At 36.3% G+C, this 21,327-nt stretch overlaps 1 protein-coding gene across 5 annotated transcripts in view; it reads left to right on the forward strand.

The window, feature by feature from the left end:
* Window positions 1–218: 218 nt before the first annotated feature.
* Window positions 219–21,327, forward strand: part of LOC131041320 (uncharacterized) — a 39,703-nt gene continuing 18,594 nt past the window's right edge. The window contains exons 1-2 of one of the 5 annotated variants that reach the window (XM_057974361.2): window positions 219–345; window positions 5,695–5,941. In XM_057974361.2, the coding sequence (XP_057830344.2) occupies window positions 286–345; window positions 5,695–5,941 (307 nt within the window). In that variant the 5' untranslated portion in view covers window positions 219–285. Of the gene's footprint in view, window positions 350–380; window positions 627–785; window positions 935–5,694; window positions 5,942–21,327 lie in introns of those variants that run through there. The other 4 variants (XM_057974364.2, XM_057974360.2, XM_057974362.2 and 1 more) reach the window with 4 other exon arrangements.

Raw genomic sequence — 21,327 nt, forward strand, 5'->3', positions numbered from 1 at the left:
TCAATAGCCCCTTACATATTATATAATCTTTTTTGATATTTTAACATATATCCAACTTCTAATCTATTTAGATATTTTAACATATGCCAAACTTCTAATCTATTTAGATATTTTAACATATGTCGAACTTCTATAATGCAAAATCTGTCATCCCAACCCTAACATACAAATATCGACATTCAATAGATAGAAACCTTGATGCAATATGTCCTTGTTGAAGATATTACTTAATTTATCATATAACACTTTTCGTTCGTGTCATTGGCCCTTTGTCTCTATAATTTCATGTTTTTAAGCCGCTTGCATGGGACCGCGTCCTTAGCAAAAGAAACACCTGGAGCTCAAGTAGGTCGTTTGTTTGCCTTTGTCATAATTAGATCTTATCTATTTTGTAATTGACACGTCAGCTCTGCAGTTGAGCAGTTTTCAAAACAATCTGCTCTCTGCTCAACCCATTTCTGATCCATTTCATCTTGTGCATTCGCAATCTATTGTATCTTGTGCATTTGGTTTGCTCTGTTAATGGGCCCTGCATATTCCATTTCATGTTCTCTGCAAAAAATCTCAGCTTTCGGGCACTGAATATGGTGTGTATAATTCATTCAATACATGTCTTCATTGCAATGGTACGGCCTTTCAAAATTTCGAGAAATTTTCTGCATCAAAGTACTCTAATTGCAACTGGGTGTCAGAGAGTTCAGATTCTGTTAGCTAAAGTTCGAATAAATATGGTTTATTATTATTTTTTCATTTTTGACAATTTAAAATACAATCATAAACGATTCAGCGCTGTAGAATAAGTCCTTTAATCCAGCCAGTTGAATTTGACATTTTACCCAATTTCAACTTTACGATGCCTCCTACAATTTGAAATAGCAGCTCTGTTAAGGATTTCTGAAGCTTTTACCAATCAAGCACATGCCATTCAACCTAGGTATGTTTTTATAGTGCCTGTACATATATGGAAATGTTAAAATATCATGCTAAAGCCATTCCTTAGTTAATAGTAAAATGTTTAAGAAGTGGGTTTGGATTACGAGCTGGCTTATTGCATTTGACAACCAATAGTAATGATTTCTAGTCCTTGTTAGTCGTTGAATATATAGTGCATGTTCTAATGCAAAAATCTGGGTCTGGTTCTCCTTAATAGCCGGAGCTAGACCTTGCAATACCGACGTGCCAATATATATAAATAACGTTAAAAGATCATGTTTGAGCCATTATTTAGGTAATAGAAGAGTTCTTGCAATAGGGTATGCGTTATGTAATCAATGGCTAACAAGAACTACAAATTAGAAACCACTACCATTGATGGTCCTTCGAAGTGGGCTTGGATTGAGGGTTAGCTCATCGCATTTGGCAACCGACAGTAATAGTTCCGACATACCCTAACCCAAAACATTGGCTCTGTGTGTGTGTGTGTTAGAGCCATAGCTTAGGTAAGAGGAGAGTATTTAAGTCTAGATCAAGGGTTGGCTTAATACATTTGTCAATCAATAGCAATGGTTTCAAGGTCTTGTTAGTCATTAGTTATATAGAGCATGCCCGTATTGTGTCCAACTGTCATTAATAGCCGGATCCAGACCTAGCAAGATTGATGGTCTGAATCTAGTAGAATGTGGATCAGACTCACATCCGACAATGATCCTAAGACTCATCAGCAATTTTAAATATCATAATATATGTGGTTTTTTCCTTTTTCTTTTAATTTTATGAAAATTTAACTTCCAAGACATCCATTTTGAAACAGATTCAATTACCATACGTACACTCAATATCAAAATGCAATTCATTTACCAAATAATGCCTTATCCACAGTTTCCATTTGCAAATTGTTGATAATGCTAAATAATCATGCTTTTGATCTTTGCGAGGCTTAGAGACCCAACGCTAATTATGTACATACTAGCTGCCTGGGTTTGACTTAAGCCCTCAGATTGGTACTCCAGTAGTAGATACAAACTGGTTGGTGTCAGCAGGTGATCTAGGTGAACTGGGGATTTGATCTTATGGCAGGAGAATCAACCCAGCCTTGAAATCTTAAAAGCTCAACTGTCTCATATCTGCATAACTGTAAAAAAGGAAAAATATTTGCAGTTTGCCCAGAAACAGTTTTTCGCAACTGTGCCTGACTTAGTTGTACTCTTTTCTTTCTTAATGTTTGATGTTGGTGGGGCTTTTTGGGAGCTCTGGAAAGATGGTCTGTTTGGATTCGTTTGAAAATCACTCAGAACTTAGACCAGTGAGTTTTCAAAGACTTTGCAAGGCTTGCTACTATAGTTTGACTAATGAGAGGTAATCTACTGAACATGTTTGAAGAATGTGGTCTGAAATCCATGCCAGGTGCTGGATATAGTACAGAACCTATTACACAATACCGATATGTCAAATCGGAGGTAATCTACAGAACATTTTTGCAGAAATATCTCTAAATACTAAAATTCAAGGTTGACAGCTCTCTAAGGGAATGAAGAAGTTGGTATACTTAAGCACAAACCATAGGGTCTATGGGAAAGTTTGAACTGCACTTCTAGGATTCATATCATGTTAGCTATATATGAATTATGATTCTTTAGCAGTGGGTGGAAATATTCCAGAAGGTTAATTTCAGCTTAGTTCTGGAGGAATTGCCTTATATTCTCTAGGTAATGAAGCACATGAATTTTCATGTTCGGTGTAATGCCCCCTTTTGGGATATTCGTGATTTCTTTACCTTAAAAAATACTTGTTACTTAAAAATATAATAACTTTATCAAACATCATAGATTCAAGATAATAGTCAGATTATCCAATCATAGCACAATCCTCAAAATCAATCAAATCGTGAATTCTTTGGGAATTAACTTTGTTCAGAGGATTGAAGGGTTTCCATACCTTCCAACTCCTAGCACCAGAGCATGAAAGGGTTTCTGTTAACTCCCAGCCCTAGAGCATGAAAGGATTACATCCTTCCAACTCCTACAAGACACTTCCTCATATTCAAACTGATTGTTTGATGAAATTGCTTGATTAATGCTGATTGATATTTCTTGATAGATTGACAACATTCCCTTGAACAATGTTTGGATTTTATCATGAATGATCCTTGAATGGATTTCTGAAGTTATATGTGTTGCTGGATATATTTTTGTATTTCTGCTCTGAATTGGTGATCTGATTATTTTTAGTTCGTTGTAGATAATAACTGATGATTGCTTTTGATGGATTCATGAGTGATGATTGAATGAGTGCTGATTTGATTTATTTGTGAGTGATGATTGATAAGTGATCCTTGAATGCTTGGAATGATTTCTCCTTTATTGGTGAAAGGGTCACCACCTTTCATTATAATTGAGTCACCACCCTCTGTTGCTGCCTTTTTGAGAAAATATATTATTTTCCAAATTGATCTCTTTTGCATGTCCTCCTCAAATGAAACTGTCTTCCCTTTATATATTCCAGTGTGAGGGAGAAGTCACACCTCTTCATCATGTCTGCCCTTTGCAAGAGTCACAACCTTTGAAAGAGTACAACCTTTCATAATTTCTGTGCTTTGAAATGGTAACTTCCTTATTTTCTTCCCATTCCTTTCTATTAATCCTTGATTCATATGCTTAATTGTTTCTTCCTTTTATATCTCATGTTTGAGAGGGCCACAACTCTTGATTTTCATGCCTTTTGACCTTTCACTAAAATTAATAAAATTTTAATTTTATTTTTATATTGTAATTTATTATTAAATCCCATTTTAAAAAGGGGACATTGGATTGGGACAGTTGAATCATAGTTTTGTAGTTTGTTTCTGTTCTCTTTCATCACTTTGTTGCGTTGGGTCCTTCCTAGTTCTGTTAAAATTTCAGAGTTTGACAGAATGACAACTCTGATATCACTGAAATGAACTATAGTCGATAGAGCAATAACCAACAAGATGACGTTAAATGCAGAAGCAGTAAAACTACTACACATGTTTATGAACTGAATTATTGGGAAAACAATTTAAAATGGAAATTTTATGGAATTTCAGTTAACCTTAAGCCATCAATCATATAGCCGATAAATGTAATGGTCAAAAAACTGTTGGCTCATGTGCTTCCAGTTGTGTAGATAAATCAATCTTCTATGAATAAACCGGTGGTCCAGCTAGATCATAATTGTTTGCATTGAAAACTTCCTTATTACAGTAAGTCTTGACATGCTGATAGACAAGGAAGCCCTCACCTATATTTAGATACGCACCTAAATATAGAATTCCTTAAGAATTGAATCTGTATTTGTTTTATCCTACTACAGCAATCATAGTATTTTCATGGATTTATCCTCAGTCCATTTCCTAGAGCAGGTTTATGATTTATTCTTCTCTATTTCCTACTCTATATTTTTCCTTTATTCTTACCGAACTTTCTAGGTCTAGAATAAATGCATTCTTAGTTTAATTAGATTGAGTTCACTATGACCATTATGTATTGCTTGGTAACCCATAATTGATGTGAAATCTTTGCTCAACATAATTATGTAGCGTTCTCCAGGGATAGCTGATTGCTATTTATTAGTGCATCTTAATACAAAATCCTTGGCATGTCTTTGCAACACGATATGTTTTCAAGGGAAGAGCTTTTCTCCTGGACAATGCTTCAATTAGACTGCACATTGTTTAGTCTTTGTACTAGCTTCCACTGCTTTAAATATAAAATCTATCTCGAAGATAGTATGGTTACTGCTGAAGTTTTAACTATACATAATTTTGCAAAAGATGCCTTTTTTGATAAATTAAGCAATGTCTCTGTGAAAGCACAATCTCCATTGTGTAGTGGTCTGACTTATGTCAGCAAACCAAAATAGCACTATGTACAACTTAGTGAGTATGCAAGTCTTTGGTTGCTTCTTTCTAGTTGCAAATGGATAGAGCTGCAAGGCGTGATCGTTTTTTGGTCCTAGGTGTTTTCAACTGCTTCTTCACTGTACTGGAACTGGACTCAACCCTCTTTGTTTGGGAAGAATCCTTGAAATGCATGGAAAATGGTTCTTCTCAATTTCTTGATTTCTTGAATAACTACTGAATGTCTATCATGAAGGTTTGCAGTTTCTTTTTCCAACTCAATTGCAACCTTATTTATTATTCTGGCAAGGATCTATGCTTTGTGTTGCTGCTGAAGATGATCTTCTAACAAATGCCAATTGTGGAGACCATGCATTAAATGCCTTAAGAATCCTTATTAGTATAAAACATGTGAGAATCAGACTAAGAAAGGAATATTGCATATCAAGTTGGTTATAAAGCAGAGATTCTTTCCTTCCTATGCTTATGCGATAAGCACCTCTATAAATATTTCTACCCATTTGTGACTTTTTGGTACTTGTAGATGTGATGCAAGAAACATGGTTTTAAAAGAGGAAAAAGTAACACTGCATATACCTGCACAATGTTAAAGGAATGGCTTTAGTGTTTTGAGATTGAGTGATTATAATTCATTGATACTTATGTATATAAGTAGAATTGACTGGTGCTTATATTCTTTCTTTTTCCTTTTAATTTTTTTTTGAATGAGTAATTTTAATGCAATTTCTGATTACTAATCAGTTTTGATCATCCACACTTCAGCTTAGAACTAGCCCATCAAATCAGCTTCCTAGATCTATTATAGAAATTCATCATTTTAATTTTATGCAACAAGAGAAGCCTTATTTCAGTTATTCATGTATGATCTTTTTTTGCAGTTTCTTATGACTATTGCAAATTTGTTTAAGAGATACGAGAGATGGAATCCTGTCCATCCAACCTATGGTGCCTTTTGGGGCTTAGGAATAGGTGTTGGATGTGGGGTTGGATGGGGTCCTGGATTCGGTCCTGAAGTCATTGGGTATGTTGGAGCTGGATGTGGTGTGGGATTTAGTGTTGGTGTCACATTTGTTGGTGTTGGTGTTGGCCTTCCTGCCAGTGGTCTGACCAGTGTTCCTTATAATGGTACATTCCTTTTCCGAGAGCTCTAATTTGATTCTTTCTTCACATAGTTTTACTTTTTCTTTGTTGACCTTTGATGTACATAGGCATGTGTGTTCTAGAGATGTTTGGGGCATTCACTATTCATTTTCCATTACTGCAGTTTTTCCTCTCTTGTTGATCGGTTCTTGTGGGTGTTACTCAATGTGCATACATTTGTATCTTTTTCATGCTTCTTTCATGAATTTGCAGATTATTTGGTGGCATTTAATTTCTTGGTTTCTAATTACTCATAGTTCATGTTATTTTTTCACGAATAGTTGCACTAACTATATTTTCTTAGTTGGCAACAATGAGACAGGTGTGTGATTTAGGTGTAATCCAATCATCTAATTTTCTAGCACAAAAGATAGTAGCCTATATGCAAATCTTTTATATGGCATCGTCATAAAAACTCTTTTGAGTTCCAAAAACAACATTGCTTTTTCTTTTTTTTTTTGATTTGGCCCATATTTATAGGGTATATTAATATGGAGTTGGTACATGTCCCATTTATGCAGAAAGAGGCAATTAATATCTGTTGTGACAGCTGAAAATTAGAAACAAAAAGCACATTAAAATTTAAAAAACTTTTTTTTTGATTGGTTAAAGTATGGTTTTATATAAATAATACATGTAAAAATTTACAATAACATCCAGGCCTGAGATAAAAACAACTGATAGACCAATACCTTGAATCTACCCTACCAAACTAACTGCTTTCCATCACGTACCAACAATTCACCCACTACGTCAACCATTACAGTCTATAAACTTTAAACAAAATCTTTCTAGGCCTTTAGTCATTACTGATAATATAAGTGACCCATTACAAAAAACAAAAGACCTGCAACATTGAACTTATTTTTTCTTCTTCCGAGCCTGTCCGTACCAATAGTCTTCAGCAGCAAACTTTATCTGCTTCCTAACAGGTGCTTGTCCTGTGCATACTTATTGCGCGCGCTCCCTCTCCCAATCTTCAACATATTGTTTCACAAACTGCCACCCGATTTTTGCCTTGGCTCTCTTGTCATCGATTGAGCACCCAGCCTTCCATAGAATAAACGGCTGCAGAGGAGGGCTGCACTCCGCTACATGCTCCCATTCTCCTTTCGGTGCCACAAAACCTTTCCCAGGAACTGCTAGCCCTAGAAATTCTTCCATGCCCTAGCACCATTCGCACTGAATTCTTGCCATCATAAGACATTTGGTTTCCTCTTTACTACCGAAATCCAAGCACCAAGTCATGTACATTGATACAATATCCACATTTGTGTGATAATGGAAAACAAATTCCATAAAATCTTCTCCCAACATCATTTTGACAATTTGAAAGAACATGGGATCATCGAAACTGAAAATATCTCTTGCGAACATCAGAGATTTTACCTAAAAAAGCCAACTGTTGTTTCTCTGTACGCAGTGAGAAATTAGCCTACATTTGTAGCACCTTTCACCAAAGCTCCCACAACCTTTAGAGATTATGTTTTGCCATGATTGAGACTCAAACTTTTAAATCCGTTAACACATATTAGACGCCTCTGGATGTGGAGACACAATGAATACCAATTAATCTGCATCACCTCTTGCTTGCACTTCGTCCTTTTCCACCTCGATTCACATGCCTTGAAAATCATTCTACCAAATACCATCATTACCATCGTTAAATGCACAACCGCAATTAGTTAGAGTATCCGCAACCCTATTACCATCTCTCCTTATGTGAGAAATTTTAAAATCTTCGAAACAATTCAATTTATTCGTAATTAATTTAATGTATTTATTAATTTTCCAATTCTGAGCTTCTCCGTTTGAGATGGCATCAACGATAATTTGCAAGTCAGCTTCTAAATGCAACCTGGATATTGAAAGTTTGGATGCCAGAGTGATTGCGAGAAGCACTACGTTAACTTCAGCTTCATTATTTGTTTCCTTTATCAATTTTTGAGCTCCAATCATCAATATGTCCCATTATCATCCCTGGCCACACAACCCGCCCCTAAAGGACTTGGATTACCTTTTAAAAGTCCGTTGAAGTTGACTTTAACCCACCAAGGTTTAGGTTTTGACCACTCCACAATTTCATTTGGCTCCGAAGATGGATTAGCCCATGAAGGCCCATTAACGGGCAACAACTATTAGAAACAATTCTTTATATATTTTATTTTTTTAAAAATTGCCTAGTATTTTTGTCGAGTCTGTGTAAAAAAATAGCTTTCCAAGCCCCCATCAGGTCCATGTCTGTAAAAACTTGGCTTGCCAAGCACTTGTTGATTCTGAGTCTCAATTATATGTATCAAACAATCAATCTCTCACCTCCACTTTTCCTTATCATTGATTACATTTATTGGATTTTTCAGATTTTGGATTGTTTCCTTGTTCACATTGCCATATCTTTTTCTGCACCTTGTGCATTTTTATAAGAATGATCTATTATCATCATATTTTGAGTTCCATGTATATGTTTTCCAGAGTACTTTGTAACCATTTTGTATGGGGTATGATACATAATGAGAGTTCCTCAGCAGATCAAGAGATATCTAGAAGAGAAAATCGAATGGCAATTACCTCTTGACGAAAACATTCTCTAGATATTAGAGTTGATGTAGGTAACCGAACCAGATGTCTAGCTAAATTTTTTGCGAAATTAATTTCTGCAGTAATGGATAAAAGGAATTAGTACAACTATTCTATTTGGACTCTAGAGTTACTGGCCGATGCAATTTGAGAAGATTGATGAATAAACTTTCTAATGAATTCACATTTTCTGTTTCGAATAGTTATAAACCCTGGGTTTCTCAGTTGTACAGAACAAAAATTAATTGGAGGGTGTTGCAAAAATTGCAGTTGTTGAGAAACCGCTTTTAAATTTTTCTTAAAATTTGTGCTATTCTACATGAGAATTATCTTGTCAGGGTTTACATTCTCCTACTTTGGAAGTTTGTGTTTACTGCTATGATTTTAACTAGTATCTGTGAAGCAAATTTGCATGTGGCCAATAAATTATATTATCCAATTTGATCAGCAAAATGGGTTGTTTAAATGCGGTTCACTTTATATTGAAGTCTTATGTGTATTTGACTCTAAAGCTCCTGTATCTAGGTCATTCAGTGGGAAGGTTAGTTTCTCCTTGCATGAAACTGCATTATTGCTTGATATATCTACAAATGGATTCTGTACACTGTATAATCCATTACCAGTGTGATAGCTTTTTAGAAATTCATTGCATGTAGAATATTTAGAAACAAAGTGTAATATCCCCAAATAGGGGTGCTAAAAAAAGCAAAAAAAATTGCAAACTAGGGCACAAAATCTGGAAATTTATTTGCATATAAAAATGTTTATTTCCAACCCAGAATTCTGATCAGATTTCAGATCTGATTTGTGCAACTAAACAATATAGATATCTGATAATTTCTAAGCTTAGGAAAATACAACAAAAACCCTCATTACTGCCGAGAATTTTCAAACTGAAATACAATGTCTTTACTTAAACTTTCTGAGAAAAGAGCAGAGATAAATATGCAGATTTCAATACCAAAAAATAACTCAGAACTAGTTTAGAATAATTTCCAAACCCTAGCCGGCCCTCAAAGTGGCCCTAGGCTTCCCTAATGGTCAACCCTAGGTCTGTTTTATGTGCTCCTTAGTAGCCATCTGTAAAGTGGTCAGAAATTGATGGTTTGCAGCTGTAGACGATTCCAGATCTGAGTCTCCAACACTCAGATTCTCCTCCAATTTGGTCTCCAAACTTGATGAATACTTGCAGCCCAGAAATAATAATGCGCTCACAAACCAGAGTTCTTCCACTGAAACACACGAGCCCGTATGTCTCACTGAAATCAGGGATACTTAAGGGCCTCACCAAAATCTCTCCCTAGTGTGTGGTACATCCTTGGTTTGGCAAGGAACTTGATTTCTATAAGTAAAATAAATGATACATGGTCAAGTTATTCTGAGTAAGGAAGGGTGTAAAATGATTAGAGGAGCCATGCAGTTGGTAAATGGAGTTAATATTGGAATTTTGTTTAGACTTGACGGTATCACATTTATTGAATGCGATAATTTTAAGGTTCCAGCTATTGAGAACCATAAGTTGTTTGATGAAAAGATCGCATTGTTGCATGAATGCATGGGCCACATTGGTGAGAATGGCCTTAAGACCCTTTAAGTCAAAAGGTTTGGTTAAAGGCTCATGTTGATTTTTTTTGAATTTTGATAATTTTGAACATTGTTTATTTGGGAACAAAATCATGTTAAGTTTTACTTGGGCTTTGCTATATTCGAGGGGCTTTTACATTTTGTTCATAATGATGTGTTTGCACTTTTTTTTGTTCCTTCATTTATGATTTCTCCAAAAAAATGGGTGTTATTTCTTAGAAGTCTTTAGTAGGTCAAGAGAGCTAAACATGCTTGTGGAGAACCACATGGAGAAGAAGATCAACGTCTTGAGGATAGATACTAGTGTAAACTTTTGTTCTATAAACTTTGAGTAAGGATAGTTGAATTGTAAGACAACAAACAACTCCATCCACCCCTCTCAATGGAATGGAGTTGTAGAGAGGATGTTGTTGATGTGTTTTTTATGCACATGCAAACACAAAATAAAATACCGAGGTATCTTATCCTCTCTTGAACAAAGTTCCCGACTGCTGAAGATCTCGCTGAAGGATCAGTCGTAGTAACTCCAAGGTTCTGTTATGTAGGATCTCTACGTGTGGATAAGCTCTTTGTGGTATGATGTGATTTTGCTGGAATCACAAGGGGACTTACACTTGACGACCTAAACGTTTGATTTGCTGGAATCACGGGTCCTATTAACTAACTGGAAGACAAACAAATGACAAAAGATGCAGGTTTCAGGAAGTCTATTCTACTACCTAGAATGCGAGAAGATGGATGAACGACTAGGTGGAGTCCTACTGGGCTGAGTCTCACCATTAGGCTTGAACAATCCGACATCAACTCAGTGTGATCTTCTAGGGAATGCTTCCAATACGTTCAAATCACACACCATCAAATAGTGATCACCATTCAAGATAATGCATGAACAATGGACGTGTAACGACTTGAGATTAAGCTCATTTTGTGCCAGTTGACCATGCAGGGCGCACTTACAATCAGTAAGAGGCTAGTGGTATGGACTAGACAGATTCCACATAGGTACATTCAACAACTTCTTTCATTCGATCTAATCATCTATCATCAAAATGAAGATTCAACAAGAGACCATGCACATTGCAAAAAAAACAACATATTCCACCATATCTTCAATGAAAAGAAGTCTTTACAATTAAGGCAACAATGTCTTGCCTTCTCATCTTAATCTACTCTAATTGCTATTCTACTATTCTGGCCTCTATTACTAACTATTAACTATTAGCTATTATTGACTAACTATTAGCCTTTACAAATGAAGAGCTAGGGCTTATATAGTGCCCACAATACAATTCAATGGCTTAGATCAATTTGAGATCAATGGCCGAGATTTTACAATGAAAACCCTAATTAGGGTTTGTTACAACAAACTTAATTCTGACCAATGAAATAATTGCATTATTTAGACACATGTCTTCTCTGGAATATTCGACCAATGGATAGCTGGGGTAGGTATATCGAAGTTAGTGCCATCTTTGATGAGTCAAGTACATTGAATCTGGACACGCTGAGATGGACCAATCTGACTGGAGGAGTGATGACTGGGATGCCACCTTGTCAGACACTTGGTTGATGCTCAATTTGGTGGTGTTGAGAAGCTAACTCTGATTAACTCTTCTAGAACTGTCTGCTTCTCCAACGGACCCTTGCTTTGATCCTCTTTTGTCTTTGATGTGCAGGATGGATGGTGTACCTTCCCTTGGAATGCTGGACTGGAAGATGTCGTCCCTGATGATGCTAGACTGGAGAAGGTTGTCCTTGTTGATGCTGGACTGGAGAAGGTCGTCCTTGTTGATGCTGGACTAGAGAAGGCCGTCCTTGATCTAGCCTGGTCTTCTTTCATTTGCAAGACAAACCACAAGAGATGATTAAGGACACATAATAAATTCATTTCAACATAGCATTTCCTACCTTAAATCATCAACAAGAAGATATCAAAATGAAGTTTGCTTAAGATTCTTTCCAAGGACAGGCTCCATAAGAATTTCGCCCTGGACCCTTTGGAAGGGTCTGGAGCGAATTTTGCATTCCTGGCTCAAATTCTTCTCACCTTGTGATCATACTTGCTTAGATACATGCCCAAGGACGTCCTCATTCTCAACCAACACCAAGCTTGATGTAAATTTGGGGCAAAAATGGAGGTTTTAAGAATTTCGCTCTAGACCCTTTGGAAGGGTCAGGAGCGAACTTCAAGCTTTAGGTCTTAATTCCTCATCTCCTTCACTTCAATTCATCAAAATTCCTTCAGTTTGAATCCACTTCTCAACTTGCCAGCATTGGTTTGATCCTCACAAGGCGAAAAAAGGTCAATTTTGCTCAACAACCTAGCCAGGGACAGGACCTATCTAGAATTTCGCTCTGGACCCTTTGGAAGGGTCAGGAGCGAAATTCTCACTTGAGCTCAAAATTCACATTTTTTGAAGGTCATAATTTCTTCAAGGCATTCTAAATAGTCTCTTTCACCTTTGTTTAGGCCTGGTTTAACTCAAATCTTGAAGGAAAAGGTGACTTTAGGGTTTTTTGCTCTGGACCCTTTGGAAGGGTCAGGAGCGAATTTCTTTGTTTGTAGCTCATTTTTCATCATTCCAACTTCAATCCACCTCACAAGGCTAGGAAATAGTTCTCTTTTTTCACCCAATCCAAGTTTGATTTGATTTTGCAAGGCAAAATAGGAGTTTTTAGGATTTTCGCCCTAGACCCTTTGGAAGGGTCAGGAGCAAATTTCCTCCTTTGGCCTAAAATCATCACTTTTGGAAACAAACATCAACTCAAAGGTAGTCTCAAGGGCATTTTTTTTTTTAGTCTAGTCTTGTCTTAGCATAAATTTGAAAGGAATAAGTAGGTTTTTAGGATTTTCGCTTTGGACCCTTTGGAAGGGTCAGGAGCGAAAATCTTGTTTTAGGGTTTTTTTGCCATCCTTTCAACTTCAAATCACCTCCAAGGCATAGAACATCTTTTCTCACTCCTCTCTAGGGTATAAAAACCAAAATCTTGTCTTGATTCGCAAGGAAAAAGGGGAATCTTAGAAATTTCGCTCTGGACCCTTTGGAAGGGTCAGGACCGAAATTTTCATTAAGCTTCAAAATTTGCATTCTTGGCAACCAAAATCCACTCTAAGGCAATCCAAATGCCTTCTCACACCCTTGTCCAAGCTTGGTTTTGCTCAAAATTTGGAAGAAAAGATGTTTTTAAGGATTTTCGCTCTAGACCCTTTGGAAGGGTCAGCAGCGAAAATTACTTCTAGGCTCAATTCCTTCATCTTTCATGGTTTCTAGCAACTCAAAGTCACTCTTATGGGCAACTTCCTCATGATTTTACCTTATCCCACACTTGATCTAGCAAAAACTTGATAGCAAAAAGAGGTTTTGAGAAAATTTGCTCTGGACCCTTCGGAAGGGTCAGCAGCGAAATTCTCATTCTTGACCAAAAATCATCATTTTTTCAACTTGAAACTTCTTTGCAAGGTAGGATTTCATCTTTCATTGCCCTAGGAACAAGGTTTCATGTCCAAGAAAGGTCAAAAAGTAGGCTAATAAGAAATTTCGCTCTGGACCCTTTGGAAGGGTCAGGAGCGAAATTTCCTTTCCTGGCTAGAATCCTTCATTTTCATAACTTCCAAACATTCTCAAAGGCTAAATCATGCTCATTCTTCTTCTCATCATGTCTTGGTCATCAAGATTTTGCTAAACAAGGAAAGAAATGCCTCTTAGAGAGATTTTCGCTCTAGACCCTTTGGAAGGGTCAGGAGCAAAAATCTTGACTTGGGCTAGATTCTTCATTTCTCCCTTTCAAAACGACCTCAAGAGGCAAAGACAAGTTATTTCTCTTCCATCCATGTCATAACAAATCAAAACTTGATCTTCTTCATTGCAAAAATAAGAGCTTTTAGGAATTTCACTCTGGACCCTTTGGAAGGGTCAGGAGCGAAATTCCCCTTTTGGTCCAAAATCCTTCATTTCTCAATGCTTTCAAACACTTCAAAGGCAACAAGAATGTCCATCCTTCCTTCCAAGATACCCTGCAAATCAAAAATTAGTCAAACTTAGGAGGAAATGAGCTTTAAGAAGATTTTCGCTCTGGACCCTTTGGAAGGGTCAGGAGCGAAAATCTTATTCTAAGCTAGATTACTCACTTTTCAAACTTCAAACCACATCACAAGGCAAAATTAGATCATTCTCCACATTAGGAACAAGGTTTCTAGTCCACTCAAGGCAACAAACAAGGTTCATGATGAATTTCGCTCTGGACCCTTTGGAAGGGTCAGGAGCGAAATTCTCCTTTAGGCCAAAATCTTGTTCTTCAAAATCAATCAAACTCCCTTTCAAGGCAAAAACATACCCATTCATCTCCCATCAAGCCAAAGCCTAGCCAAAATAAGGAGGAAAACAAGAGTTACAAAGATTTTCGCTTTGGACCCTTTGGAAGGGTCAGGAGCGAAATTCCTAATCTTGGCCAAGATCCTGACTTCATTTTCACATTTCTTCATTCAAACAAGCGTTTTTACCTTCAGTCAAGCCTGGGAATGCGTTAGTTCTAGGTTTTGGTCAAAGTAGAATGACTTATGGAGAATTTCGCTCTGGACCCTTTGGAAGGGTCAAGAGCGAAATTCGCTTTGGACTCTCCGTCAGGATCATTTTATGGAATATAACATTTAAGTATAAGTGAATACTTTAAGTTATATTCTATATATATTGTCAGGATGTTTGAGAGTGGTTTTGGACCTCCAGGAGTTATATTGCAAAATCTAGTTTTTGGAGGATTCTTTAGTTTTCCAGACTTAGTCAAATTTCAGAATCAGGACATTCCAGACTTAGCCAAATTTCAGGATCAGGACATTCCAGACTTAGCCAAATTTTAGGACACTTGAAGATCAGGATGACATTCCAGACTTCATCACTCACCAACTTGACCTAGCTCAAGCAGAGCTTGCTATCTAGGTGATCCCCTTGGCGACACTCGAAAAGCAAAGGCTAACAGACAAAACTCGAAAACCTAGGAAAACAAACCCCAGAAAGCAAAAAAAAAAAAAAAAGCAGGGGTCCCCATTTGCAATGGGGCAATGTGTGAATACGTCACAACAGATGTATAGAATATTGATGTGTGAATACGTCACAACAGATGTATAGAATATTGATGGAAACAACAAGGATTATGCTCATTGTTGTTGGATTAGAGCAAAGTTTATGGGCAGAAGCAATCAATATTGCTTGTTTTATCAACTAATCTTCTACATCAACTCTTTTTGATAAAACCCGTAAGGAGGTTTGGATAGACAAGAAGCCCTCTCTTCAGCATCATAGGTTGTTTGGTTGCAATGCATATGTGCATGTTTTGAAGGAGAAGAGGTGTGACTTGGACTTCAAAGTAGAGAAATGTATTTTCACTGACTATAGTGAAGGTGTGAATGTTTACATATGTTGGAATCTTGGGATAGGAAAGATGGTACACAATTGAAATGTGATTTGTAGAGAGATCACATCTCATAGGTAGAGCAACCATGGAATGAAGAGAAAAGGAAGGTGCAACTTGAGCCAAAGTTCAAGTAAATTGTATCTAATAAAGAATAAGAAGTTCATGAAGGATTAGTAGAGGGGGTAATTTTGATGAGAATTCAAAGGAGGAAAAACCCATTACTCCACTCATGAGGAGGTTCACTTGGTAGAGAGGAAAATTTGAAAGGTAGAGGCCACCTAAATTTTGTTCTATTTTTTGTATTATTTGCTAATGATGATGAGCCTAGAATTGTGAGGGAAGTTGTAGAATTAAAGGATAGGAACTCCCACAATAAAGCCATGGATAAACATATGGCTGTCTTGTAGAAGAACATGATCTGGGAGTTGGTTTAGTTGTCCACAAGAAGGAAACCTATTGGATGCAAATGGGTTTTCAAGAATTTGATTAGTTCTTATGGTAAGATTGAAAAATACAATGCACAATTGGTGGCAAAGGGTTATTCTTAGGTTTAGGGATTAGATTTTGGTAATATTTTCTCCCCTATTGCAAAGATAACTTCCATTAGATATTTCTGATTTGTTGTTGTTGTGTATGACTGAAGATTGAATAGATGGAATGTAAAACAACATTTTTGCATGGGCTTTAGAGGAGAAAATCTAGATGGCATAGCCTGGAGCTTTGCCATAAAAGGCAAGGAATTTTTTTTAATAGGTTGGAAAAGTCTCTGTGTGGCTTGAAACAACCATCCAAGATGTGGTATCAGAAGTTTGATACCTACGTTTTGAATGTGGGATTTGTTAGAGCAAAACTTGATCATAGTGTTTATATCTAAGCAAGTTGATAATTGGTTTATTGCCAATTTTTTGTGTTTTGATGAAATGCTTCATGTTAGTAATAGTAGGCCAGCCTTAAACCACACACACTAAGCAACATATTAAGCCTAGAGAATGCTAGTCAATTTTGAGTGTTTAACACTTTTAAGTCTAGAAGTGTATTCTTAGTGTGACCACACACCTTAAGCAATATATTAAGCCTAGAAAATGTGAGTCACCTCTGAGTGTTTAACACTTTTAAGCCTAGAAGTGTAAATTTAGTGTGTGATTTAAGTAGTTCCATAATAGTAAGGATATGGTGAAGGTGCTTAAATCTCAGTTTTTGCTATAGTTTGTGTGAAAGATCTCGTGGTTACTAATTTCATCTCGGGTATCGAGATTACGAAGGGATACAGTTGAAACTTTGGTAGAGTCAAAAGAAGTATTCTCACTCCATGTTGTATTGTGTTAGGATCTAGGATTGTAAGCTAGTGAGTGCTCCTATTTCAGTGGAACAAAGTTGTCTAAGGCGTAGTGCCTCAAGAGAAAGAATGAGATAGGGGGCATGAGTCATGTACCATATATTAGTTTCAGTGGAAGCTCTATGGATGTAATCGTTTGCACAAGACTAGATATTTCCCAAGTAGTGTGAATCTTGAGTAGGTTTCTATTCAATTTGGGCAATAAACATTAGATTATGATAAAGAGGGTTTCCTAATATTTTTATATCATTTCAGAGTCTATTTGCCTTTAGGAAGGACATGATGTGAGCAAGGAGATAAATAAATAGGGTTTAGTTGATGTAGATTGGGTTGGTGAAGTTGATAGCATGAGGTCTACTAGTGGTTACATGTTTAACCTATTTGTTGGTGTAGTTAGTTGGATGAACAAGAGTTTAGTTCTGTTGTTTTTTTGACTACAAGAGTAAATGACAATTAGTTACATTTGTAATGATGCAATGCAAATCTAAAGGTTGTGTGGAGATGTTGGTTTCTTGCAAGAGTCTTTGAGGATAGATTGCAATAATGAAAGTGCTATTAGTTTGGTTAAGAGCCTTACTGTTCACACGTGGTCAATTTTAGTGTTTTAATTCACACCTTTTCATCTGATATAAAATGGAATAGCATATACAGTAAATTGTTTTTAAAATTGTAAAGGAAAGCTCCCTTTGTACTGGAATTTAATGATTTTGAGAATATGCAACACAAATGAACGTATTTAAAAACCTAATCTTTTTTTTTCTCAATCTAGTGCACAAAGCATTTTCAGCAAATATGCGCTAGATAAGAAATTTTATGTATATATCTATTGTAGAAAATAATCTAATACAATTAAGGACATTTATGATTTTTAATTAAATCCAGAGATCAAAAATCATAAGTTAAGACAGAATTAAATCACGAGCACATAAAAATATTAAGTATGAAACATTTACACGCAAAGTTATAGCACTTCTTTTGATAATAATTGCAATACAGAGCTTGCAAAAACTATCAAATTATACTTCACATGAAAACAAACAAACGTAACGCTTAGGACTTGGTGGATTGCAATTTCATCAATATGCAGGCTTAAATATTACCATTAACCATAAGTGCCAAAATGACATTTATACTGTTTACAAAAGAAGTGCATGAAATAAATGAAGAATTTAACTAACCCTTCTATCCTAAATAGCTTGATTGCATGAATATGAGATTATTATAAAATAATCCTATTAAAAAATCAACCTAAAGCATGCAACATATCAGTTGAACTGATAGTTTGGATTATTACAACTACAAGTTAAACTATAATCAGTGATTTTGTGTTGACCATTATATGTAAATCAAATAATATAAAATATTCCATTTGGGATATTACACAACTCTATAGTTGAAAATGATATTTTATTACTTGAATCTCGAAAAATACCAAAGTGAGAACACTTCTTTGCCGGAATTAAAAGTTAGAATTTAAAAATTGGTTAATCAGCAAGAAATACACAATTAAATGATGAAAATAGTGGGGATATCAACTCTAAAAATCTTCAACCATTGTTGCTAGTTGCTACTACTGGAAAATATTTGATGCGATGCTTGGAATCAATCTTAGAGACCTTTGAAAAATCAGAACATACACCGTATTTGTTCATGAATCGCAAAATAAATTTGTTTATGAATAATAAATGCTGGCTTCTTTATAGACATTTACTTCGTTTTTTTTTTGGCTTTCTCCAGTTTATTTTTTAAATATTATTTAGTTTTTTTTAAAATAACGGTTATTATTATTATTTTTTTGTTAACTTGGATTTAAAAGTATTGAAATATATTAATGATATTGATATTTGATAATCTTCACCAAGATAAAAAATAGAAGTAATAATGATATCTCTGAGTAAACAGTAATTTTAAGATAGTTAATAATTATTATTAATTAAAAATTAATAGCATAAAATCAAAACTATCTGACAATAATAATACCAAAATAATTAATAATAAACAATATTATTACCAATAATTTTATTTTAATTATCAACTAATAATAAATTATCAATTATTATTAATAATTATAGTTAAAAACAGTGGACAAACTACAAACCTTTGCCAATTCAACATTTTTAGATAGTAGAAACAAACTAAAGGGAATTGTTTTGAGAGTTCTCTGCGGGTTTTGTGTCCTAGCGCTCCTGCCTCCTGCACAGTGCACCTTGATAAGGTTTGGTGTGATAGAAGTCTTTTTTTTAAAAAACCTTGAGCGTCTTCTCCTAGGTATTGTTGAGGTCCTTGTAGATCTTTGTGTTGAGATCTCTAGTGCCTTGAAGTGTGAATGTTGTCCATCTTCACATCATTGTCCTCTTGTATCGACTTCCTTGAATCGCCGTGAGCTGATCCTTTGTATGTCTTAAATCACCTTCAAATGATGAGGTTCTTCCTTTATATCTTATGATTGCTTGGATCCAGCTATGTCACTCTTTTTATCAGCCACCTGCAACACAAACAGAGATACAATCAAACACACTAGATATATTCTGATTTTACAACTCTCTTTCATCCGATGCTTCACTCTAAGCAGTCTGATTTTAGATCATTTGGAGGTCTGACAAAGTCTGAGTTTCTTTTGATCAGGTCTGATTTTCATAGAAAATGATTAAATTAACCCGTCTCAAATCTGCAAATTACTTCCAAAACAGACTGGTAACTTCAATTAGATTACTACTTTGATGAAATTATCCCTTTATATCAATGCACTCTTGATGTCAATTGCTGATGCTTGTTTAATTGTTGGTGTAGACTTGGTTATCTCCCTCCAATTGGCTGTTTGAACAATCTGCTGATGTTTGATGAAGCAATATCAATACCCTCAATGACTGATTCGCCTTAATTTGCTGTTTGGGATCAATGAATTTGCTGATCAAAGAGGTCAATTCAGTGTGAATGATGATCAAGTTCACTGCCACTAATGACCTGGCCTTAATCTGGATAAAAATCGCTGCCAATTAGGAGAGAATTCGCTCTGTAGCAAAGTCAAAAATTAATAATTCAAAATGTCTGGTATGTCAAATTGGGATTGCTGCCTGGAAGAACCTGTTGCAAAATCAATTTTGTCTTTGATCAAATGAAATGATCAAACAGAATTTATAGTTACTTGGAAGGAGGATCGTACCTCATCAGAAGGCCGGCTTGTGATTCTTCATTAAATGATTTGTAATTAAAATCAAAAGGCCAACTTGAACCTCAAATTCAAAATTTAAATAAAATGTCTCTTGTTTAATGTTGTGGGGGCCCATTCAATGTATCTCTTTACAAAATGTTTTCCTTAAGTCGCCCATCTTGGGAGGCAATGACAGCCGCTCACCCTTAAGTCGCACTTTTCATGTGTCCAAGGACAGGTTGATTGCTTAAGTCACTGATTGACCTTGCCTAAGGATGGATAAAATCCTCATGTCGCTCTTTTCCTTGGTCAAGGGACAGCTTCATCTCTTAAGTCGCTGTTTGCCTTAGTCAAGGGATGGATTGATATTCTTATGTCACTGATTTGCTTGGGGGCAAGGGATGGCTTTATTTCCTTAAGTCGCTCATGTCCTAAGCCAAGGGACGGATTTCATTTCTTATGCCGCTGATTTGGCTAGGCAAAGGACATAGCACAAGGCTTAGTCGGTGCTTTTGAACAGTCAAAGGAAGTGATCTGGTGGTGTTTGAAGTGGCATTATCAATGCCTTAGAAACTTTTATCTCCATCGTAAGATTGGTGGTGCCCAAGCATGTGACAATAGTGAAGGAAGGTAATAAGGTGGAAAGGGTGCCGTAGGAAGAAGTGAGGGGATATGGTGAATAGGAAATACTGTGGGGGTGGAGTGGAGCGGGGGGGGGGGGGAGGTGGAAGGGATGTGAGGGGTAGGATAAGAGCTGTGGGGGTAGGCTAAGTGACGTGGTGGATAGGAGTTAGGAAAAGGAAGCAAAAGGGGTAAGGGGGTGGTATAGGAGGTGTCTGGAAATAGGGAGGCATAAGGAATAAAGGGATTAAGGGGGCAGGCTGGGATAAGATTGGGGTTATAAAGGGTAGTGTTGGTGTTTGTTTGGGGCGGGGCAGGGGAAGGGGAAGGTGGAAGGGATGTGAGGGGTAGGATAAGAGCTGTGGGGGTAGGCTAAGTGACGTGGTGGATAGGAGTTAGGAAAAGGAAGCAAAAGGGGTAAGGGGGGTGGTACAGGAGGTATCGGGAAATAGGGAGGCATAAGGAATAAAGGGATTAAGGGGGCAGGCTGGGATAAGATTGGGGTTATAAAGGATAGTGTTGGTGTTTGTTTTATCATTCACCAAACTCAGAATAAAATGTCTTAAGACACTCTATCCTCTCTTGAAAAATCACCGCTTATGCTAAGATTGCGAGAAGATCATATGGCGATTCCAAGGTTTCTTTAGCCAGGTCTTGATGTGTGGATAAGCTCAATGGGCGTTGTGATATGCT

Source organism: Cryptomeria japonica, chromosome 11, assembly GCF_030272615.1.
Source record: "Cryptomeria japonica chromosome 11, Sugi_1.0, whole genome shotgun sequence".
Taxonomy (NCBI): domain Eukaryota; kingdom Viridiplantae; phylum Streptophyta; class Pinopsida; order Cupressales; family Cupressaceae; genus Cryptomeria; species Cryptomeria japonica.